The 25637-nt window shown below is 43.5% G+C and overlaps 1 protein-coding gene across 1 annotated transcript in view; it reads left to right on the top strand.

Moving 5' to 3' along the window:
* Nucleotides 1-25637, top strand: part of LOC126481120 (methyl farnesoate epoxidase-like) — a 189820-nt gene that overhangs the window by 47346 nt on the left and 116837 nt on the right. The window contains exons 2-3 of the mRNA XM_050104654.1: nt 4262-4516; nt 20494-20712. Of these exons, the coding sequence (XP_049960611.1) occupies nt 4262-4516; nt 20494-20712 (474 nt within the window). The remainder of the gene's footprint in view (nt 1-4261; nt 4517-20493; nt 20713-25637) is intronic.

Genomic DNA, 25637 nt, shown 5'->3' with positions numbered 1-25637 from the left:
TTACTATTAGAATTATCTGTTTTCTCCTCACAACAAAAGTCTTTTGATTTCTATATTAGTTTCCTTAAATTTTACAGTATAATCTATAATGTCGCATTTTTTTACGTCTTTGAATAATCTTATTGCAGCATAAGTTTCCCTTTCGGTTTTATGTGACTGTCTTATACCTTTTGCAATCCAAGGCTTACTTACAGAATTTGAAGCACTGTTTCTGATCCATTTCTTTGGAAATATTCTTCAAAAAGAGCACAGAATTCATTTATAAAACAGTTAAATTTAGTATCAGTATTATCAATGCTACATACCGAAGACCAATTCATTTGCTACAACCTAAGGTTGAAAGTTTCTTTTGCCTCTGTTCATTACTCATATGAACTTCCATTGAGGAAATTTCTTTAAACATATTAACATCATAAAGAGGGAGAATTTGTTCATGATGATCTGAAAGCCCACTTATAACCTAATCAACAGTACAATTCTGATGTCTACTTACATTTAAAAAAAGTTATCTATCATAATTTGGGACTCTGATGTAATTCTTGTTGGAAAGTTCATTACCGATATCAGTTTATATAAGGTCATCACAATCTCAAAGTCAATTTTATTCTTATTTTCTGTCAAAATTTTTATAATTAAAGCACCTAAAACTACAATATCCTTTACTTTTGCATGTAACCCTGACAGCAGAAGTTCCATTATACGTAGAAAAGTTTTTATGTCGCCTAAAGGTGCCCTGTAGACAGCCAGCACTATTATTGTGTAGAAATTAGTTATTTGAGTTGCACATGTCTCAAATTGTTGTTCCATACAATATTTCTTAATTTCTTTCTTCATTTGTCTGGCCATAGTGCCCGTAGTACTTTCGTTCTGTCATTGCAATATTTCTTAATATCTATAGCTTTGTATGCTACAGTATGATTAACGTAAATTGCTACTCCACCTTTGCCTTTACTTTCCCTACAGTAGTGTGTTACTAAACTATAACTTACTATAGATGGCAAGGCAGTGTGCTTCTGTGTGATATTTTCATTTCATGCGCAACATTCCGATGACCAATCCATTCTTCCTATTCAGGTTGGAGTCCAGGCAGCGAGTGCACATAGCAGCCCAACTCGCAACACTTGAAGAAAATGGCTGTATCAGTCATCAAAATATTGTGCATAGAACGAATATAACAGTCCTACTCAAAGCCTGGATGCGTACCATTAATTAAAACATTCATGGTTGTACGTTTATAGGAACACAAAACTTGGAAGCTTGGTTATTTGTCTGAACTCTATTCTCGTAAATGCGAGTCCACTCGACCATTTCGCCAGCTGAGCGTGGGTACCTCCCGGCTGTTTTGGGCTCTGAGCTATTGCTCTGCAGCATGTCGGGCGGTATTTTTGCACCGTCGTAGCTGCGTCCACATCGGCATCAGTGGCAGATGAAATCCTGCAGTCTCCACAGCTATTATTCCCGGATTGGTGACAAATTCACTAACGATATACTTTGACCAGAGAGCTTGTGAACAAAGAACAAATTTTGCCGTTTCATAAATACCACGCAGGGTGAAATGCATCAGTTCCTTGCCATATACGACCAGAGCCGCGGTGAGTTAAATATGTACAAGGAAGGAAGAAAATTTGGGTTTAGCGTACCGTCGACATCGATGTCATTAGAGACGGCGTAAGAGCTCACATTTTGTCAAGGCTGGGGAAGGAAATCGGCGTGCCCTTTGGAAGGAACTATCCTGGCATTTGCCTGGAGTGATTTAGGGAAATTACGGAAGATCTAAATCTGGATAGCCGGACGCGGGTTTGAACCGTCGTCCTCCCTAATGCGAGTCCAGTGTGCTAAACAGTTCGCCACCTCGTTTGGTAAAATATGTACAGATAGTCAGTTAGTACTATTACCTGTCAACTTCACCAATGCACTTTACGTAACACTGTTGCACCACGGAAAGATATCCTAGGTGAATGTAAAATCTTTTGAAGCGTCTCCCTGGCCACCGACAAGCCGAGCTAAGGCAGACTCTCAAGCAACGTCAGCATTGCAATGTCATATAGATAGGGGATACTGCAAATAGCATGACATACAACCGAAGCTATTGGTATACATCGCTCGAGGTAGGTGTCTGAATCACCAGTTCGGCACTATGACCTCATTGTGAAGGCAGCATAATATTCTGCCAACTTGGAACCTTCTACCAGCTGCCCACTGGAGGCCAAACTGATGAGTTTGATGCACTGTTAAACTGTCGCTGTTCAGAGAAAGTGCGCTAGCTGCTGCAACCGATTTGCATCTGTAAGCCGACACAAGTGTCCACCGCCTTCCTCTGGTGGAGAGGCCATGACGTAACTCTGCACAATCACCACCGTTCCATGCAGAGCTCTTGGGAGATTACTAAGGCGCTATCTTCGATGTCCTTGAATGCATCGTAGTAAACCGAGTCATCATGCTGTTAAGCGTCACTGCCGAACGGGCAATGCCTGCCACCAACTGGGCTGGCTACCTTGCTTCACGCCGCTTATGCTGTGCTTGCAGCACTGGACATGTTGACACGCTCCAGTCTACTGACATGGACGCATCAACGCATCCCAATCCCACATGACACTTCTACTGTTGCCACTACTGCCGCAGAGAACGTGAATCAAATGCAAAACTAAAAACAGTAAATATGTAAATCGCTAATACTGTTTCATTAGCACCCCAGCGCGCCCAACACCCTCTTACCACTGAACTCCACACTTCGCCATACTGTGACCGTGGGACTCACATCCCACCAACCTCTACAATACTTTATGATTAATGCTCTGCAGGTCTTGTAAAAAAATGCGACTCGATAATTTGAGACAACATTTAGAAAAACTGGGCCAAGCATTTCACATCTATAAATACGCATGCGCTAGCAAAGGCAATTTGTCCTACTGAAGTTTGTGTTGGCTTGTAACCACAAATTCGCAACTAATTTGCGAACGATGGACCCTGCTTCCTGGAATGCTTTCGCTTTATTATTTGATCCTTTCAACTGTCAGTTTCCACTGTTAATTATACACTGAAGCGCCAAAGAAACTGGTATAGGCATGCGTATTCAAATACAGAGGTATGTAAACAGGCAGAATACGGCGCTGCAGTCGGCGATGCCTATATAAGACAAGTGTCCGGCGCAGTTGTTAGACCGGTTACATGTGCTATAATGGCAGGTTATCATGATTTAAGTGATTTCTAACATGGTCGCCCGCCTTTGTTGAGCGGTTCTAGGCGCTTCAGTCCGGAACCAAGCGGCTGCTACGGTCACAAGTTCGAATCCTGCCTCGGGCATGGATGTGTATGATGTCCTTAGGTAAGTTAGGTTTAAGTAGTTCGAAGTCTAGAGGACTGATGACCTCAGATGTTAAGTCCCATAGTCCTTAGAGCCATTTGAAAGCAATGTTGTTAAAGCTCGCGTAAGTAGTGAGTGGGGAAAAAGGTGATATAGAGCTGCATTTGGAGTATAGCTCTTTACGGCTGTGAAATATGAAGTGAAATATATAGAAGCATTTTAAGTATGGTGCTGCAGACGGCTGTTAAAATGAACAGATAAACGTTGGCGGCCGGAGCTCATGTGCTAATGTGCTACAGCATACCGTAAACATCGCACTTAAATTATGCCATTTCTCTTCGAACGCGAGCCGGAAATCGCATTAAAAGTATGTCATTTCTCTTCGAATGCACACTGGTGTGCAAATAAGACGGATGAAAATATGTTTTATAGCGGTCTCTCCACGATAACTATAAACCAGTGCCTCCCCGCGCACGAGTATCTCCTGCTCCTCGCCTGACAAATTTCGTCGCCGCCGCGCAGTGATCATCTGTCGCGTTTCGCAGCAGCGACAACAGAAACTATCACCACCTGAAGACGTCGAACAGTTGTATCGATGGAACATTGTGGGATATGCACAATACTGTCAAGTGGCAAACCCAAGTGTATCTGTCTTAATGGCTTCATATACAGAGAATACTTACCATAGCATCATAAATTTGTGGGCCAGTGATAGAGTTGAACAGTTGTAGCAGCCTCATTCACGAATACGTAGTTGAATGCAGTATTTAATATTGTGCCTGTAATGTGCATGAACTCGCCCTGCTTCCAAGAAAATAACGGTATAACGTAGAAGACAGGGTGGTTAGAAAATTACGATATAACGTAGAAGACAGGGTGGTTAGAAAATATCGCTAAAGCACTAAATTCGTTCCATAATGAACATCTCTAATGGCGACATACTGTTTGCCTCCCCAGGTCCGACATGGCTTCCCTTGGTGGGCAACTACCAGGACATCCGCCGGCTGAGCAAGAAGCTGGGATCGCAACACGAGGCGTTCACGTACCTAGCCCAGAAGTACGGATCGCCCGTGATTGGTTTACATCTGGGCGGCGACCTGACCGTCATCGTCTCCACCAGGAGCCTCATACGCGAGGTGCTCACGCGACCCGAATTTGAAGGACGGCCTCGGAACTTCTTCGCTTACCTCCGCAGCCTGGGGCTGAGGAAAGGTGAGTGGCACTGCTGTTAACGTAATGTAGCACGCCTGCAGGAAGTTACATGTGAATCGATGAATTTAATGTTCTACTTCACTACAACTACGAACACACACACCGAGGCTAAAACTAGCGCCACCCAAATAGGAAATTGGGAGACGCAAATAAAACGCCTGGATGTTCACCCAAAAAGTAATGAGGGGTATAAAAATTAATCACAAAATCCGTGGGTAAGTGCCTGACGGCAAATCCAGAGATCTTGGGTTCTTCGCCTACACATATTCTGCAAACCACCGTAAGGTCTTTAAGCGAAATGTACGTTTGCCGCATTAGAACCATTCTACAGCCAGTCGCAAATGCCGGTTGCCTAAGCTTTCTCAACAGTGTTTCACGAAAAGAATGGCGTCTTCCCTACGAGGATTCCCTTTTGAGTTCACGGAACACTTCACTAATACTCGCATGCTGATCGAACTTGCCAGTAACAAATCTAACAGCACGCGCCTGCATTGCTTCGATGTCTTCCTTTAATCCGACCTGGTGGGCTCCCAAACATTCGGACGGTACTCAAGAATGTGTCGCACTAGTGTTCGATAAGTGGTCTTATTTTCGAGATGCGCTACACTTTCCTAGAACTCTCCCAATAAACCGACGTGGGTTGTTCGCCTTCCCTACAACCGACTTTACATGATCGTTCTATTTCATATCGCTTTGTAGCGTTACACCTAGATACGTGATCGACGTGACTGTGCCAAACAGCGCAGTACTAATAACGTATTCGAATATTACAGGATTATTTTTCCAACTCATCTGCATTTACTTACATTTTTCTACATTCCAATCACCACGCCAAATAGAAATTCTGTCGAAGTCTTCCTGTAACCTTCTACAGTAACTCAACGATGATACTTTCCCATACATCACAGCGTCATCAGCAAACAGCCGTAAACCGCTGCACATGGTCCGTCAGGTAATTTTTTTCTGTGTATAGAAAATAATAGTGGTCCCTGGGACAGTCCTGATTGCACCCTTGCTATGATGGACACTCGCCATCGAGGGCTACGTACTGGGTTCATTTACTCACTAGGTCTTCGGGCCACTCATTTGTGAGAACCTGTTCCGTGTTCTCGACCTTCGTTAACATTCTACAGTAGGTCGCTGTGTCAAACGCTTTCCAGAAATCTACTAATATGGAAGCTGCCTATTCCCATTCATCAACAGCTCGTGGAATACCTTGTATGAGCAATGCTTTCTAAATCCGTGTTGATTTTCGGCCAGAAGCTTTTCTGTGTCAAGGAAATTTACTACATTCGAACGCAGACTATGCTCAAGAATTCTACAAGCAAACCGACATTAAGGATATTGGTCTATAATTTTGCTTGTCCGTTTTCCTGTCCTCCTTTAATACAGGAGTCATCTGTGCTTTTTTCACTTGTTTGGGACTTTACGCTGGTTATGAGATTCACGATACATGCAAGCTAAGGAGCCACTGACAGAGTGCTCTCTGTAAAATCGAACTGGGATTTTCAAATGTAGTGCTGTCTATCCGGCCGCGGTAGCCGTTCGGTTCTAGGCGCTTCAGTCCGGAACCTCGCGACTGTTACGGTCGCAGGTTCGAATCCTGCCTCGGGCATGCATGTGTGTGATGTCCTTAGGGTAGTTAGGTTTAAGTAGTTCTAAGTTCTAGGGGACTGATGATCTCAGATGTTAGTCCCATAGTGCTCAGAGCCATTTGAGCCATTTTTGAGTGCTGTCTACAGCTTGTTGTTCCATCCACTTACAGAACGTTAGTCCAGAACCATAGTACGCCTAGGTCACTGACGTCGTTGGAAGTGATGCGTGCACATTGCATTGAAAAACATCCTCCAAACAATATTTTGGCTCATTCAAGGAATTTGAGTGGGAAGTCTCCTTCTCGAGATACCCGGAGAGTGTTCGACTGTTTCCACCAGCACATATTTGAGCACACGTGTAGTTCGTGCAGACCTACAAGCTTGTGTTGAACATGGAATGCTCCCAGTTTCTCGGAGGCTTTGATGCACCCTTGTAAACATTCGACTCGGGTGGTACATTCCGGCAGCATATGCTTCTTGGTACGGCGTGGAGCCCTCCGTGCATTGCAGTTAGCCTTGCCATAAATGACACACTGTACATATCCGCAGACTTCTCGTTTCTGTAATGCTCCATGTTGCCATCAATACTCATAGGACACAACTGATGCTCCGCAGATATGACATGAGTGGCACTCTCACTGTATTCTGTACTGTCGTAGCCATTCTATTTACAACTCGTCTCGGAAATGTAAACAGAGACCACACCACGGACTGTCATGTGGTGTTTACATAGAATCACGTCGGTAGAGGGTGGTAATCACTAAGTCGCAATTATCTCGCAAGCAGTTCGTTTGCGAACCTGTGTTTACTGAGAGTTTTTGCTTCTGGTATAGTGTACTTTCAACTGTATGCTTTTACGCCATTAATTTGATACGCACTAGATATGACAATACGACAACATGGTCACATCTCTAGAAGTTTTAATGAAGAGAATGTTGTTGCTTTTAGTTTTCTGTGTCGATGGACATTAAACACGTGTTTACACGTGATGATACCTCAGAGTGAATCAAATATGCACTTCCAGCTTTCTATTTTGCTTTCACGCAGTCATACCAACAATTAGCTATTCACTCCAAGGTGGCGCGATTTATAAGACCGCGGATACTCCATCGGGAGGAATGGAGCTCAAAAGCTCGTCCGGATATCCTGATTTACGTTTTATATATGGTTTCCCTAAATCTTGTAAGGCTAAAGCGGAAAAGCGGTCTGCGTGGCACCACCCGGGGGAGGTGTGTTGCCTTCCGTAACTGGGTTAAAACTGCCAGGAGACCCTCTGATTCCCGGGAATCTTCAGATTGTTCTGAAGTGCCCTTGAGGCTCAGAGGAACCTGAGTGGGACGGGTACCTTAATGTCCTATTCCGTGGCCATGACGTGGCGCCGGCGCTCAGTAACCCCCTTAGAAGGGGTGACGCTAACACGGGAAGGGCCGTCCATGCATGACGTTAAAAGGCTAGCCCTTAACTGGGTGCAATCCTCACTGAACCGCAGTGGCCCACCGTGAATTATCAAAAGCGGTGGGTGAGACATGGTCGGCCATGATCCCCTAGTACGTGTGGAGGCCCTCTGGGGAACGTAACTCGGGTTTGAGTGCCGCACCGTCTCTACGATGTCAAACTCCACAATATAAGACCCGGGTTGTAACACCACAATCATCACATCATCACAATTTCATAACATCTCCGGGCTGTGGAACAGTGAGGGTTGTCGTGTGTCAAGGAAGGACGTTAAACTCCCGTCACGTTAGGACGTTAAACGCCCCCAACCCAAGGCGAAAGCGAAGGGTGCGTGGCACAGCGGGAGCTGTGTCTGAGGGACTGACCATCTGAAATCGCTGGGCACAGACCAGCAGGTGCTCTGCGTGCCGGCGACCTTGTTTGTAGGCGTGGGACCTCGGCGCGAGTCGGCAAGTGTGCTTCGCCGCGCCCGTGGGTAACCGGGGCGTGTTCTGCCAAACCCAGGAGGTGGCGACATCACCTGGGCCAGGTTAGCTGGGTCTAGATCGTCGAACGACTGGGTGACCGGGCCGCCACCTTAGTAGGAGCGGGTCCTAGGCCTTTAGGTGGAAGCTCGGGCAAGTAGGTGGCGAAGGACGAGGAGTGCATCTGCTTCTCCAGAGTGCGAGGTGCACTTGCCGGTGAACACTGGGAGAAATCGTCGATGACGGGGCCACTGAAGGGGACCAGTATACTGGCAACGGTGTGCTGAACCCGGTAGCTCAGGGGTGTCCTTGATCTAGGAACGAGGTTGGTGGGTGAGCTGCATCTTAGTGTCCCCTCCCCCCCCCCCCCCGCTCCCCCCGGTCCGGGGTTAGAGACGGGCTCCCAACCCTCTTTTTTATTGCTTGTCAATCATGGCCGAACCAGAGACAAGCGATTCATGTGCGTCCGCGAGAGCTTCAATGCCTTCTGCTCCCGGCCCGTCGGGGGACATGGAGCAGATCGACGAAAGCGTAAGCGAGAGACACAACAGAATTACACAACTGTTGGAGTCCAACGTGAAAAACGGGAAAATCAGTCTGACAGCGATATTAGCTCTAAAAAATGAGATCACCTCTTGGGCGATTGCTCACGCGAGGATTGAGGGGAGAGTTGTGGAATTACAACGAGAAAATTTCCAGCTGCGAAGACAACCAGTTAAGACAAAGGCAGGTGTAGTAGCTCAGGCAGCACCAAAGACACAAACAACGAAAGAAACCATTGTGAAGGTGTCACAGAAACCGGACACGGCGGTCTTTTTAAGACCCCTGCCCAGCCAAGACACAAAAGTGCAGGAAATCTTCACGACTATGGTTAATCCAATCAAGGAGAAAATCAAAGTTAGTAAGGTAAAAGCAATCAGAAATGTAGTCATTGTAGACGTAGCTACAGAAGAGGACAGAAATAAAATCTTGAATAATCAAAACATGTGTAAGGCAGTCAGATGCGAACCTCCCAAAAAGAGGAACCCACTTGTAATCATGTACGATGTGCCGGTTACAATGGACAACAATGAACTGTGCGAAACGATTAAGAGCCAAAAACTTGACGATATGACAGATGAACAATTCAAAAACGATTTCAAACTAAGATTCAGGACAGGCCCAAGAGACAGAAACGTAGTACACCATGTATCAGAAGTATCAGGATCCATGTGGAAGAAACTTACATCTATGGGTAGGATATATGTAGGATTCCATGTCATTAACGTGCGGGACTACTTGGTGGTGCCTTGCTGCTACAATTGTGGAGACCTTGATCATATCCACAAATACTGTGACCGGAAGCCGGCTTGCTACAGGTGTGGGGCAGAAGACCATATAAAGAAGAGCTGCACAAGATCTGGAATTTGTATTCCATGTGTCAAGAGAGGGAAAAAGACATAACGCCTCAGGAAGGAATTGCCCAACCTATAGGATGTTGGAGCAGAGATTGATTTCGAGGACCGATTATGGCTGAAGTCACATTAGTGCATAGGATGCCAAAAAGAAAGTCCCCAGGGAAGAGGCGCTGTCAAATTTGAGCAATTCCTGGCCTTTGTTGCAGAAACTAAAACAGGAAGAGAAGGAATGGTAGACGTGTGCGTCCAGACGGATCCATGTGAACAGGTGCCGCTCTTCCCCCTCCACCCCGGAACTTGAGATTGCCAGAAGATCGGGCATTAAAAGCAAGGTGTCCTGCTATAACGGACCAACTAACATCTGCAAAAACTAGCTCCACGTCTGAAGAACCACTGCAGGTAAACGCAGTAAGCAGCACAAATGCCACAGCTACCTCAGATCAACCACTGGTCAAACGCTTAGAGGTAGATCGTGTTAGGATCTACCAAAACTTAGAACATGCTCTGCAATTATCCCGTCTAGAGGAGCCGACTGTCCTGACCACATCATTACGGCACATAGTGTGGGTAGGGCATCAGTATGGACGTAAAGTCACCTTCTCGGCCATGGAGGCTGTCGATAGAATACAGTTAAAGACCATGAATCTCCCCACTGACTTTGGCGCACTGCTTGACCTTGTTAAAACGGTGTTTCAAAGAAGGAATGAGAAATTTGACCTTGATGAGATCTACAAACAGGCTGTCTTAGCTAACGGTAGGATAGCATATGACTGGAGAAAGACCTTTCCAGACCCATACGTCCACACGTACTTTCCATGACTGCCATGATACAGCTAGGACAACTCAACGCACACAACAGCAGACTAGTCATGCAGGAGATCTGAAGGGTGGTGGAGGAGATGAGTCTTGGCGTACTCTGTCTACAGGAGCCATACTCTCTTGCGGGAAACATAGCTTTTGCTGCCGTGAACTGACAAACAGTGTGCTTCGGAAATGACCCTAAAGCCACCATCATAGTAATAAATAAAGCTCTAAGAGTCACAGTGCTTGCGCATCTCTCAGACGAACGCTATTATTATCGAACTTCAGACACCTGTTGGAGTTATACATCTAGTAAATATGTACTTCCAATACGGTGATGAAACTGAAATGCACCTCGACCAACTAGTACAGATAACCATGGCACTGAGAGGTCGAAGGTTAGTGGTGTGGCAGATGCCAACACGAAGTCCCCCCTGTGGCACTGTGGCACTCGGGATGGAAGAGGGGAGAAGATGGAGGAAACAATAATGTCTTTGCAGTACTTGGTTGCCAACAGAGCAGGAAATCCCCCCACCTACACTGGCGGAAGAGGAGAAGGAACAAATATTGACTGAACATTAGTATCACCAAATATTGCTGGTCACCTACAAAACTGGACGGTAAGAAACCAAGTCACGACAAGTGATCACAATCTAATCACCTTCGAGCTTACTGATAGAGAGTGCCACTGGGACATAGGATGGGAATTTCAGCTAAATTACAATAAAACAGATTTGGAGCGCCTCACAAGAGAGTTTGTCATCCCGACATGGCCAGACGGTGATGAAGACGTCGACAAGCACGCTGAAGACCTAGTTAGTGCCATCACTAAAGCGGTGAAGGATGCAGTGCCAACCAGGAGGAGGGCCGTGGCGGCCTCCCCGTCACCGTGGTCCGCCGAACTAGGGCAGATGCGTCAGTCGGTCAGGAGGGCGAGGAGGTACTACCAGCGAAGTGTCGTCTGGGAAGAGAAACAGCGATGGCTACAAATTTACAGGAATGCCAAGGAACAGTTCCAAAGGGAACTCAAAAGGGTTAGACTCCAAAGCTGGGAAAAATATGTTCAGAACAAACTGGCTATAGATCCCTGGGGTATACCATATAAAATAGTTAGAGAAAAGATTAGGTCGCCCATGGTACTGTCAACTGTCTGGGATGGGAATCAGATGACAAGGTCATGGCAGAAAACTGCTGAGGTCCTTCTCTGGTCTCTGCTTCCAGATGACAAGGAAACTGAAGAACAAGGCCTAAATAGGCAGGCTCTTACAGAAGAGTTCCAAAATAATATTGCAGTGTACCCACTCTCAGAGAACGAGGTGGCGACGCACATCAAGTCACTTAAAAGAGGTAAAGCCCCAGGACCAGACGGCATCATAGCGGAGGTGGTGCAATACCTCGCTCCTCAACTAGTAACACCTCTAGGAAGAATCTACAACGATGCCATGAGCCTCGGGACGCTTCCCACCATCTGGAAACAGGCTAATGTTGTAATCATTAAAAAGGGCCAGGATAAAGATACAAAAAAAAGGTTAAGTAGTACAGACCGATATGTCTGTTGGACTTGCTGAGAAAATTGCTGGAGAGGTTGCTGGCTGACAAACTGATGGCACACCGGGTGCTCTGTGGGATGAGCAGCAGGCAATTCGGCTTCTGACCCGGGCATTCTGCATCTGACGCAATCGCCATGGCGGCCGAGGTCTACAGGTTGTCCACACATAAGTACATAGTTGGCATCATGGTAGACATCAGTGGCGCCCTCGACAACCTGTGGTGGCCTTCACTCTTCTCCAACTTGCGAGAGAAGGAGTGTCCAGAGCAGCTATATGGATGTCCCAGGAGCTATTGTATGGATAAGGAGGTCTGGCTATCATCCCCCAGCGGGAGAGTGGGCAAAAAGATAACGAAGGGGTGTCCACAGGGCTCTGTTCTGGGGCCACTCTTTTGAGATGTCAATATGGAGCCCCTCCTTGACACCTTGGAGAACAGTGCAGATGTGCTAGAGGTGATAGCCTACCCTCGTGTTGGTTGGAGGCCGTAGCCGAGAGGAATTACAACCCAAAATAGAAAGAACCATGACAATACTATCACAATGGTGCCACAGAACTAAACAAAAAGTCGCACCAAATAAATCCTCCTATTTACTATTAAAAGGCAAACTGGCCAGAAACCCTACAGTCAGGATAGATGGCACACCGGTAATACGTCGTCGAGAAGCAAGATAGTAATTAGGAGTAGTACTAGATGAGAAATGGAGCTTCGCCTGGCACGTTGAAGTCACAATGCATAGGTCACTAGAGGTCCTAAATAACCTCATTACGATAGGGCATAGGCGATTCCATCTCCCCCCAAACCTCATCAAGTTGTACCACAACACAATCCTCGCCCCCATCGTAGGCTACGGGTCTGGAGTCTGGGCTCACAGGCTCACGAGGGTCGTTCCTGCTGTGGCCGTGAGGAGAGTGCAGCGGAACATGCTATTGCACTCAGTCGGGGCCTACCGTACATCTCCTGGGGGAGCACTGTTAATTCTCATGGACTTGTGCCCCCTAGATGTAAAAATCAGGGAGCAGGCCGCATGGTACTGGGTAAAAAAGGGCAAATTGAAAAAACCGGGGACATTATGGGGGTCTGAGTGGGGGATAAACCATCAATCAAAAGAAGGGGAATGGAACTTTGGCAAGAGATCTGGGATGGGGATGAGACAGAGAGAAGAACACACCAATTATTACCAAACATCCAGGAACGATTAAGAATGAAGCATTTTCAGCCTAGTAAGGGACTGCTGCACTTCCTCACGGGGCATGGCCCATACCCGGCATATCTCTACCGATTCAGGAAAAGAGCGACACCCTCGTGTGACTGTGGTGCCGGGATAGGTACACCGGACCACGTGGTCTACGAGTGTCCCATCTTCGATGATGTTGCCGCAGAGTTAAGGGATTCACTGCCAAATACAGATACCTTCCATCTAATCAGGAACCCATTTACCTTCACTATCATCGATAGATTAGCCAGCGAGGTATCCGCCAAGGTCCTGAGAGAATATCGTAGGGAGATAGAGTAACGAAAGTGAAAAAACGTGACATTATGCACCATCTCATTCCGCCAGGATGCGTACTGGCCTACCGCCGTGACGATCGGGATCCGTTGCGTCCAGGACTATAGACCGACTATAGACGCAGCACACCGATTATGACTTAGTAGATAAAATTATTAGTAGGAAATAGATTGTAGGACATTCAAAAAAGACCTGCAGCGACTTTCATTAAGGCCAGCCCAGTGGCAGGGGCACGCCCACTGGGATTAGCTCGGTGGGCACGGCCAAGAGATAGTAGGTTTATATTTTTACTGGCACAAATGTAACGCTGGAGGATGTAGTTTTGTAGAGTAGGGTAGAATAGATAGCATAGTAGGTTAACAGTAGGTGAAATAGTAGGAGTACCCATAGAGTAGCTAATCTTCCATCCTGTAGTTCATACTAACAATAAGTAGATAAAGTCTTGGTAAATGCTGCTGAAAATTATTAATTTTGTATGTTACTTCGACCCACTAATGTCTTAGGTGATATTGGTTTTGATAAATAAAGATTTTTTTAAGGCTAAAGCCGAGATTGTTGCTTCCTGTAAGGACCATGAGGTCAGGTTCCACGGAAAACTATGACATACAAAAATCAACAACATAAGGAAAGAAAGTTCTGAATGAATACACAACACTATGCAACAAAAACAATAGGATATATTAACGATCGGTGACAACAACATAGTGGTTCCCGGTGGGTATAGCTACATTAGTTTTCTCCCAAATCTCGTGTGTTACAAGTTTAGAATAAAGAGTGAAAGGTACGAAAACAGCGTATGCAATTAAAATCTAAAAGAAAGCACACCAGTGTTGTACAACAGACCGGAAAATTAAGTACAGGACAAACCACTGTCACTCTCTAAAAAAGTATTTGAAAATCAGTAACTCTTTAAGCAAATTCTTCCGAGTACCATGCCGATGACATGCTTTCAAGACATAAAACAACATAAAAGCAAAGCGACATTACAAATCGACTTTAAGAACTAAGGTAGTTTCATGTGAGCAATCAAAATAAAATTAAAAATGCACATTATATCTTGTGAAGCCATCTTACAACTGTCTCATGAAGCGGTACTGAGAATATCACTAATGGAGACAGTCTGTGTGTTAATGCAGCAACTGCAAATGTCCGCCAGACATGTATGCGTGTCTGAAGAGACAGACACAGTCTTTCAAATTTGCAGTTGTGAAAGTCGCTAGATGAATTCACATATTGTGAATACATATTAGTGTCAGCTACTAGTGACAAGTGAAAATTTGTGCCAGACGAGGACTCGAACCCGTAACTCCGCCAGGCCTGAGCGCTCGCCTTACCTAACTCGGCTGTCCGAGTCAGCCCCCAGTGCCGAACCAAACCTCCAAATGTCAAATGCTCACACTTTTGTGAAACTAAGAATAGGAAGACATCTGTTATTTTGTATCGTCATTTTAGCCCCACCAGGCGTGATTATTTCATTAATGGCGACAGGGTCTGTGTTGTGGCAGTAACTGCATTTATTATACTACAATGTCCTTCAGACATGCATGCATATCTTTTGCATAGGTTGTATGTTTCCTGTTGGGCATTCTATATGGACGCACACGATGCAACATATGTTTAGTGATTGTTTTTAGAATTTACTATGACCCTACATATACTCTGAGGTGACTAACGATAACTCCTAATGTCTTGTCAGACCTTCTTCTGCTATTCATAGCGTAGCAACCCGACGTGGCATGGACTCAACAAGTCGTTGGAAGTCTCCTGCAGAAATATTGAGCAGTTCTGCAGGATCTTGTGCACGAACTGACCTCTCCATTATGACCTAGGTGGCCAAATCATTTGCTCATATTGTCCAGAATGGTCTTCAAACCAATAGTGAACAGCTGTGGCCCAGTGACGCGCTGCATTGCCATTCCTAAAAATTCGATCGTTGTTTGGGAACATGAAGTCAATGGATGCCTGAAAATGATCTCCAAGTGGCCAGACACGACCAGGACCCACTCCATTCCACGTAAACACACTACACACCGTTATGGAGCCACCACCATCTTCCACAGTGCCCTGGTGACAATTTCGGTCCATGGCTTCGTGGAGTCTGCGTCACACTCGAACCCTACCATCAGCTCTTACCATTTGAAATCGGGATTCATCTGACCAGGTCACGGTTTTTCAGACCTCTGTGGCCCAACCGATGTGGTCAAGAGCCCAGGAGAGGCTTGCAGGTGATGTGTTGCTGTTAGCAAAGGGATTCACATCGCTCATCTGCTGCTATAGCACGTTAATGCCAAATTTTGCTGCACTCTCGTACATTTGTCGTACATCCCACATTGATTTATGCAGTTATTTCGTGTAGTGCTGCTTTTGTTAACCCTGACAACTCAGTTGTTAAGTGAAGGCCATTCGCCACTGTGTTGTCCATGGTAATGAGTGAAATTTGGTATTCTCGGCACACTCTTGACACTGTGGATCTCAGAATATTTAATTCTCTAACGATTTTCGAAATGGGATGTCCCATGCATCTGGCTCCAACTACCATTCTGAGTTCGAAGTCTGTTAATTACCGTCGTGCAGCAGTTATCACCTTGGAAACCTTTTCACATAAATCAAATAAGTACAAATAACAGCTGCCAATGCACTGCTCTTTTACACTTTCTGTATGCGATACCACAGCCACTTTTATATGTGCATATCGCTATCCTATGACCTTTGTCATCTCAGTGTCATGTCAGGAAAAAAAACTGGTTAGGACATTCATTGAGAAGGGAGTGCTTGCTTGTAGATGCTTTGGAAGGATTGGTTTGTGAGAGAAGACTGAGAGGAAGAAGGAGATACAAGATGATAGACGACATGAAGGGAAGAGGAAATTATGCAGACCTGAAGAGGATGGAAGAAGACCAGACAGCCTGGAGAACTACCATGTGAAAACCTGCCTTTAGATAGAACAGTGATGATGATGATGATATCATGTTCTGTTACCCCCCAAAATAGAAAAGGGGAAGGAATTAAATTTTTCTTAAGTTTGCACTAGCACAACCAAAGTTGTTAAGCTAGATTAAGTAATGTGTAAACCTAGGGACTGATGACCTCAGCAGTTTGGTCCCATAGGAACTTACAACAAATTTGAATTTTTAGAGGGATGGCGACGTATTTATTAGTTCTTGTGATACGAAGAACACCAGACAATGGTGATGATATAGCTGTGCAGCAGAAAGAAGCAATAAGCACTGTAAGTTGGTCATGTACATGAGCGCACATTGCTACACCGGCGCCAATCACCAAGCACAAGCACAAGTTACACATTTATCAAAATGTCAGTTGAGAGAGAGAGAGGGACAGAGTTGTGCAGGGTAGCCATGCTCTCTGAGGAACTTTGCCACGGTTCACGTGGCTCTCCCCATCAGAGACTCGAGTCCTCCCTCAGGCATGGGTGTATGTGCTGTCCCTAGCGTAAATTAGTTTAAGTTAGATTAAGTAGTGTGTAAACTTAGGGACCGATGACCTCAGCAATTTGGTTCCATAGGAACTTACAACAAATTTGAATTTTTAAAGGGACTGAGACATATTTATTAGTTCTTGTGATATGAAGAAAGAAGCTTTACCTCAGATGCAATAACACATTTTGGGGACTTGACATTGCACTTACGCACCTGTAACAACTTGTTAAGCAAACACAGTGGGACAAGGACTGTTGACACCTGGTATAGAAATTGTGCACGAAATGGGCCACATTCAGTCATAATGAACAGAGCCTCACATCTTACCTCAAGCCATAATACCCCAGTTCTCCAGGTCTGAATGCAGTTGGTCATTAGGACTGATGGTGTTCGTACCTATAGCATTCAATTCAAGGACGTTATGGTGTAGAGACATTCAAGTGTTGGAAGCTCCAGCAATTCTCATAAACATGCTGCTTTCCATTTCTGAGATGACAACATCCAAGTAACCAAGGCCTTCTGCTCACGGGTCTTACCATTAGTTGCCATCTATCACTTCACTGTTGTGCATACTGAGGGTCTTCCAACACCAGTACATCTCATGGTGCTTATCACACTAACATCATTGTCACTGAAGGGTGAAACAGCCATCCAGTGCCTCTCTTTCTGATCATCATGGAAGGCACCTTCTAGGTGCCAGGGCCTACCTGTCCTGTGGGGCCAGGATCGTCTAACTACATGACTTCCAGCAGCATGGTACATCTCAATAGATTATCACAGATAATTGTCATCTTCCAGAGTGAGATTGAGGATGTTTTGAACAGTGTAGGCACACACTCGAAGTATGGCTCCACCTGCAGAAAGCCAGACAGCACCCCACAAGACTTCAGCTGAACTGCTGGAGAAGTAGCCTTGACGACCAGCCAAGCCAGGCCGACAACAGAAGTCACTGGAATTCCACCTTTGTCCCTGTCATGAAATGTCAGCCGCTGGTGAGAAGAAACTGAGCAGTAGATCAGAACCAATAAATGTTAACACACCATCATGTTTTCTTAGGGCCAAAAGATATTCTGCAGGTCCATATCACAATCCTGACAACCAGTCGTTTATCAGTGGAATATTTCCTGAATGGTTGAAATATGCTGAAGTTAAGCCACTGTTTAAGAAGGGAGATAAAGAAATAGCATCAAATTTCCGTCCAATTTCACTGTTGCCAGAATTCTCAAAAATTTTAGAAAAAGTAGTGTAGAGTCAGCTTTATAACCATCTTATCTCAAATAACATGCTGTCAAAGTCACAGTTTGGATTTCTAAGAGGATCTGGTATTGAGAAGGGTATCTACACTTACAGTGAAAATGTGCTTAATTCATTAGACAAAAAATTGCAGGCAACTGGTATATTTTGCGATCTGTCAAAGGCATTTGACTGTGTAAATCACAATATCCTTTTAAGTAAACTAGAATATTATAGTGTAACAGGAAATGCTGCAAAATGGTTCAAATCTTATATCTCTGGCAGGAAACAAAGGGTGTTACTAGGAAAGAGACTCGTATCAAGCTATCAGGCATCATCCAACTGGGAACTAATTACATCTGGGGTCCCACAAGGTTCCATTTTGGGGCCCTTATTTTTTCTTGTATATATCAATGACCTTTCATCAGTAACATTGCCAGATGCCAAGTTCGTTCTGTTTGCCAATGACACAAACATTGCAATAAATAGCAAATCAAGTGTAGTCTTAGAAAGATCAGCTAATAAAATATTTGTGGACATTAATCACTGGTTCCTAGCCAATTCTTTGTCACTAAACTTTGAAAAAACACACTACACGCAGTTCAGAATTTGTAACGGGTGTCCCACGAGTATATGTCTAACATACAATGACAAGAAGATAGAAGAAGTGGACAGTGTCAAATTCTTGGAATTACAGCTTGATAATAAATTCAACTGGGAGGAGCACACCACAGAACTGCTGAAGCGTCTTAACAAATCTCTGTTTGCAATGCGAATTCTGTCAGGCATAGGGGATATAAAAATGAAAAAGCTGGCATACTATGCTTACTTTCATTCCACAATCTCATCTGGGATTATTTTTTGGGGTAATTCATCAAGCCAAGCTGAAGTTTTCCAGGCAAAAAAACGTGAAGTAAAAGTTATATGTGGTGTGAACTCAAGAACATCCTGCAAAAGCCTGTTTAGGGAACTAGGGATACTAACTACTGCTTCCCAATATATTTATTCCTTAATGAAATTTGTCATTAAAAATATATCACTTTTTCAAACCAACAGCTCAATTCATGGAATCGGTACTAGAAATAAGAATAATCTTCACAAGGATTTAAAGTCACTTAGTCTTGTACAAAAAGGTGTGCATTATTCAGGAACACACATTTTCAATAACTTGCCAGCAGCCATACAAAGCTTAACAACCAATGAAATTCACTTTAAGAGAAGCCTAAATGATTTATTGGTGGCCAACTCCTTCTATTCCATTGATGAATTTCTCAGTAAAACCAACTGATATATATATATATATATATATATATATATATATATATATATATATATATATATATATAGGTGTGTGTGTGTGTGTGTGTGTGTGTGTACAATCTAACTTCTGCACCATTTCAGTGCAGTAATGTTTTCATTGTAAATAAATATTATAGTAGTTGTATTACATGTTTATTACCTTATAAATAAATAAAAAAACTTTAATTTTAAATTCAGTGCATTCGTATTTGTCAAATGACTCTTTCATATAGTGTTCATTAAAAACTGACGATCATTCCACTTAGGACCTATGGAATGGTACATTAGCTTATTTGTTTTAGTTGCAAATATTTGTCATGTATTGTTGTTTTTCTGACACGTTCTACATCCTGGAGGACCTCCTCACTACTGTTCAATTGGAATGAAAGTTAATATAATCTAATCTAGAGGTATCTCTAGCTAGCACCCATACCGTTTATAGATTCTATGATAGACAGTTTACATCGTTGGGGGATGTGTCATATGCACCCCAAGAAAGTACTATCTTTTGCAGATGAAAGAGGCTTCCTTTAGTTTACAACTATTCTTTCAGAGTGAGATATTTTACGATGTTTTAAGAAGAGCTATATGTTTAACAAAACGTGTGTTCCTGGGTTTTTACTTTTGATGTTGTCTTATGGCACAGAAGCTAATATGTTATACTACAGGGCGGTATAAATATTTTATGTTGCAGTTAGTACATGCTGGGTCGCGATTTATTGATTGGTTCCTTGTTTTAAAACATTTTATAATGGTATAACATTATCCCAAAACATACTGTGTAAAAATATCACACAGATGACAACTGGTGCTTAACAATCACATGCTATAGTTTTTAGGCCTGACATTAACGATGAACTATGGATGTTGTATAATACATTTACAGAAATAAATTGTCATCTACAGAATATGGTCCATAGAGGTTCAAATATGATTGGATAAGTAGGAAAAGAAATACGTTGTGTTTTTCAAAACACAGAGTTTAAAAACCCAAATTTAATTGATGAAAAAGAATCCAACTGAAGCTTCCAACGCCACCAAGATGATTACAACGATGCTTACTTTGAAAATAAAAGCCCAAACAGTATGTGCTCTGCCTCCAATGATCTCAATGTCGACACAACAGTATGCCCTAATATTCCTTTCTTTCTTTATTTATTCTTCTGCCTTGATACTGAATGTCGGGTTGGGCAGAGCGTGAAACATTGAGCTGATTGACACGTGTATTGGCTGTGCAGGAGTTACGTTGGTGGATGGCAAGCTGTGGCAGGAGCAGCGCGCCTTCGTGATACGACACCTACGCTCTCTGGGCTTCAGCGGGGCTGCTATGCAGGCTCAGGTGGAAGAGGAGGTGCGTGCTCTGCTGGAAGAACTGAGCAACAGGTGCGGGAGACCAACACAGCTCAAAAAGCTGCTGGCGCCCTCCGTGCTCAACGTCATCCTCCAGTTCTGCGCTGGTGAGTGCGCCCAACCTTTCGTCGACTGCTAACCAGTTTATAAGTGGTGGTCCTTCCTTTCCTTCTCACTTAATTAATCCAGTCATATAAAATGTGAAGCTATAGTTGTATGGAGTTGCTGCGGCACTCAAATTGTAAGGCAAGCTCAGCTTACAAATGTGTGCTTAACCGTACGAGGGGTTTTCAAGCTGTGAATCACTGCTCCCAGGACCATCGCCGCCTGACAGAAGGGGCGTCGCAGTGGTTTTATGAAAACAACACTTTCATTTATTTGCTTTATGAGAAACGAACAAGTGTGCGCTACTAGTGATATCTAGCAGGCAGGAAATGAAATGTTTTTACTATGGCAGTTAAATTGTACTATATAACCCACTTGCTTTTTTCAGTAGCAGAAATTTTGAAGGTAACTTTTGTCTAATACAGATCGTTTTAAATTGTTGTTCGCCTATGCGATTTGTTTTTCTCCTTTAGCATGGACAAATCTTTAAATGTCAGTGCTAGACCTGAATTTTAAATGTACGAGTATCATGTGATTGTAAAGACACGGAGAGACGAAGATGCAGGAAGTATTAGGACAGTTTCTTGAATTCCGGTTTTGCATGTACTAATGTGGGAAATGAAGGACAACCTCAGTATGTGATATTTTTTAAAGACAACTAGCTACTGAAATCATGCATCCTAATAAAATGAAACGAAGATTGGACTCAAATCACGGTCGCGCGGTAAACAATCCATAACAATACTTTTCCACAAGTTAAAAAAAAGCGTACACTAAAGAAGTTACGATTCCTGCAAAAGCTATTCATACATCTTATAAAGTTGTCTACCTTGTAGCAAAGAGCAAGAAACCACACCATAGCGGAAGACCTTATTTTACCAGAGGCTATGGATATGGTATCTATTACGACAGGTTACTCAGGTGCCAAGCCACTGCTAAGTATGCCTTTGTCAGTCCACACTACTAGCCATCGGATACTAAATATGGCTAACGACAGTAACATTCAGTTGCCTAAAAAACTCACAGGTAGTGGCGATTTCGCCATACTCTTTCATGAAGCTACAAATAACCACAATGATGTGCATCTAACTTACTAAGTGTGGTTTATAAATGACAACAAACTTCATGAAGATCTTTTCGGCAGGAAAATAACTCTTCGAACAAAAGCAGTCTTTTATGTCTGAAAGAACAGACACCACGTAAATTCCGCAGCTGTGATGCGCATTATGTAAATTGATGTTGGAGGGGGGCGGAAGAAGAGGGAAGGGATGGAACTGAACATATCAGCTGCATCGGAACTATCTGTGTAGTCACCAGCGACGCGTGAAAATAGGTACCGAACCGAGACTCGAACCCGGGATTTCCTGCTAATTAGACAGTTGCATTAGCCACTATGCCACCCAGACAGACACAATGTTAATGGTAAAGTGCGCGGACTATCTCGGTACGCGCCTCAGCTGACTCATCCTCCCACCTGGCGCCACCGCGTTTCCATTGTCTCTGTGCATGTCCTCCATGCTCACTAATTTTGGATTCTTATTAGAGATCGAATGTAAATGTACATCCGCACTGATGGTTGTGCATTCATAGCCGGCTCAGGCGTAGCAATTATATGAATGTGTAGTGTGTTCTTTTGGACATATCACTTTGAAATGATAACAGTACAAGTCAAAATATTTCGATTCGTTATTCCTTTTGCACATAACACACTTCCCTTACAATGCCTACACTCAGCCACTGTTGTTTAACAGTTATGTTTAACATTCACACTGAAGCAACCATTACTACGTTACTTTTCCACATTAATTAATCAGGTAGTCATTGATCATGAAGGCCTTTTCATTTATGTTCTACCATTAATATACTTCTCCAAGACAGTCACTGATTCTCGTACACAATCTGTATCAGACGTAAATCTCTTAATTAATCCCAAGTGCCTTTCTGCGAAATAATTGAAATAGTTTCCTTCTATACACCAAAGTAATACTTTTTACTATTAATTCCATTGTCTACCAAGTGCTACACATTATTCATACGTGGCATGGCGGCGCACGACTGCTCCCTAAGAAAGCTCAACACTAACTCTTCTTCCCACACAAAAATGGTGCGTTACCACTAGTGCTGGGGCATTGTTCTCATTATAGAGCAAGACAGTGCTACTTCAGAGAAACAGGCGACACCAAGTAAGCAAGGCATGCAGTATCAGTACGCTGTGACATCAAAGATACCACTATTCATTACATACTCCAGTAGAATTTTTTTCAGAACTGTGAGGAGGGGTTTTTTCGAAAGCCCCAAAGTAAAAAAATACAAATTCCACAAAAAAACAAATAACCGTTGAACAACCCAACAATTGTCCCTTCCTCAGGTATCACATTGTAATCCGGCAGAAATATCATGAAAATTCACGTTCTGTCATCCCCACACTGAAAATTATAAACTTTACATTTTGTTTATACATCCAATTATCTGGTAACCAACATACAGAGAAAGCAAATTTGCCTTATTATGAGACTGATTAGCAAGAAAATATAAAAATTCATTTACAGACTGTACCATATCCTAATCATCCCAATGTTGTGCATATTCATGTAAATCTACATAAGTTACGTGGAAACGTCTCGTTATCAAATCGTTAAGTTACTGAAAATACTTCTTATCAGTGTATAACATAATATAATAATACATTTCCATAAGATCAGAAATTATGACTTCAGTGGTCTTTTGTTTTCCAACACTGATCTGCGTAAGCAAACGAATATTATTGCTGGTCAGTATTTTAGGAGAAATCAAGAAAAACATTTACTGCGTATTGCCACATCTATAGGAAGGGAGGCAAAAGTCGAAAATATTAGTACCTCAAGAGTAAACAACATGTCACCATACGTAATACAAATAATAGTTCTAGAATATTTGTTATAACAAAGAAATAGATAAAGGTTCACTTTTTGTGTAAGTATCGAAAAACAGGGAGAAAATGTATCTGCAGTTAAAACATAAAAAATAGTATTAATAGAACTTTAAGGACATTTTTGTGTAACAAGACACTCACAAAATACGTGTATGTGTCGTATTACTTTGCCACAAAAAACCTTTAGCAACACAAACGCTCAGTGACAGTTGGATGAAGTAGCTGATTGATAAGGACAGGCGATAGGCGCCAGGTGGGTGCGATGAATGTCGACTGTAGCCACAGAGAACAGAAGTAAATACGCCACACGAGATTTGTTGTGCTTCCGCCTCCATCTGGGTAACCACAACCACTTAGGTACTGATCCATCCACACAAAACGTATCGCATACTACAAGGGGACTGAACTTTCTTGTCATCCCATTTATCTTTAAAAACTGATATACTTAGCTGGAGCAAAGTTACATCCGCTTCTGTAGTTGGTTTCTCAGTAAAACTTAGCTTTCACGTAAAAATATAAAAACCGCTGTTATGAGATTCGCACGGGTTTTCTACTGTGCAGTCTCTCTCATTCCATTTTGTAGAAACTATTCGATAGGAAGAATATTATTTTTGCTCACCTTATAGCCATACATTGCACCTTTATAATGACCTTGATTTCTTTTCGTTAAGGCTCATAGTTATTGTGATACTTCGAAGTAAAGTACAGCACCGTATTTACTTTGATAAGTTTGCAGTAAAAAATGTAGTGACTGGCCAATTTACGTTTTGTTAATTTTGCGGCATAGGTTGCTATATACAGAATGTAGCTAACATATCCAAAATTGTTTTTAACGGTGAACGGAGGGTCATGCCTGTTTCCATTCTCAAGAAAATACGTGAGATGTATTGGAGATTCTGCGCGATGAGGTTGGCGGCTACTTTCCATAGGCACGAGTATGGCCGTCTGGTATGGCCTGCGATACGGAGTGCGAAGCTGCCTCGTGTCTCTCTTCTTCGTACGCTGCCGATACAAACAGAAGCTGGAAGTGAATGAAAAATTTAATTACGTGAAGGGTCACCGAAGATATCCTTACGAGTGACCCAGGGATTCTCAGTGAGTACTTTAGAAAAGTGAGGCTACAGCCTAGTGCTACAAAGACGGAAGTATCTGCCTTCCATTTAAACAACAAAATGGCCAACAGAGAACTACATGTCTATCTAGAATCACAACAAGCACCCAAAGTACCTTGGGGTTACCCTAGATAGGACACTAACATTTAAAGAACACCTGACGAAAACTGCAGCGAAACTTAAAACACGCAACAACATATTGCAGAAGCTCTGTGGCACCACTTGGGGCTCCACAGCATCTACCTTAAGAACATCCGCCCTTGGCTTGGTGTATCCAGTGGCAGGATGCTGTGCCCCAGTGTGGCTCAACAGCAAACACACACACATGGTAGATAGCCAACTTAATGCAACAATGCGTATTATATCAGGCACAATCAGGCCAACTCCTACAGTGTGGCTGCCCGTTCTCAGTAACATAGCCCCTCCTAACCTGCGCCGAGAACACGCTCTGGTTAGAGAATTTCAAAAAATCGTGACCAACCCTCAGTTACAAATCCATTAAGATACTCACGACATCCAAGGAAACCGACTCCGGTCTAGGCATCCTCCACTAAAGACCGCACAGGCTCTGCACCAAACCAACTTTAAAATAAATGACCGATGGAAAGAGGAATGGGAGAGCAGAACAGCAGTAAACTGCCACAGTATGCCATGCATCTTTAGTAAACCAAAAGGATTTGATTGCCCTCGCAAAGTGTGGTCAACTCTTAATCGCGTCAGAACCAACTGTGGGAGATGCACCGACTCCTTACACAGATGGGGTAAACTTCCTTCGGCCACTTGCGACTGTGGCGCTGAGAGACAGACGGTCAAACACATCGTGCAGGAATGCCCATTAAGGGCATATGAGGGTGACCCACAGGATTTCCTAATGACGACCCAAGAGGCAATCGACTATATATTA

This window comes from Schistocerca serialis, chromosome 5 (genome assembly GCF_023864345.2).
Source record: "Schistocerca serialis cubense isolate TAMUIC-IGC-003099 chromosome 5, iqSchSeri2.2, whole genome shotgun sequence".
NCBI lineage: Eukaryota > Metazoa > Arthropoda > Insecta > Orthoptera > Acrididae > Schistocerca > Schistocerca serialis.
This window is presented reverse-complemented; position numbering and strand designations above follow the sequence as displayed.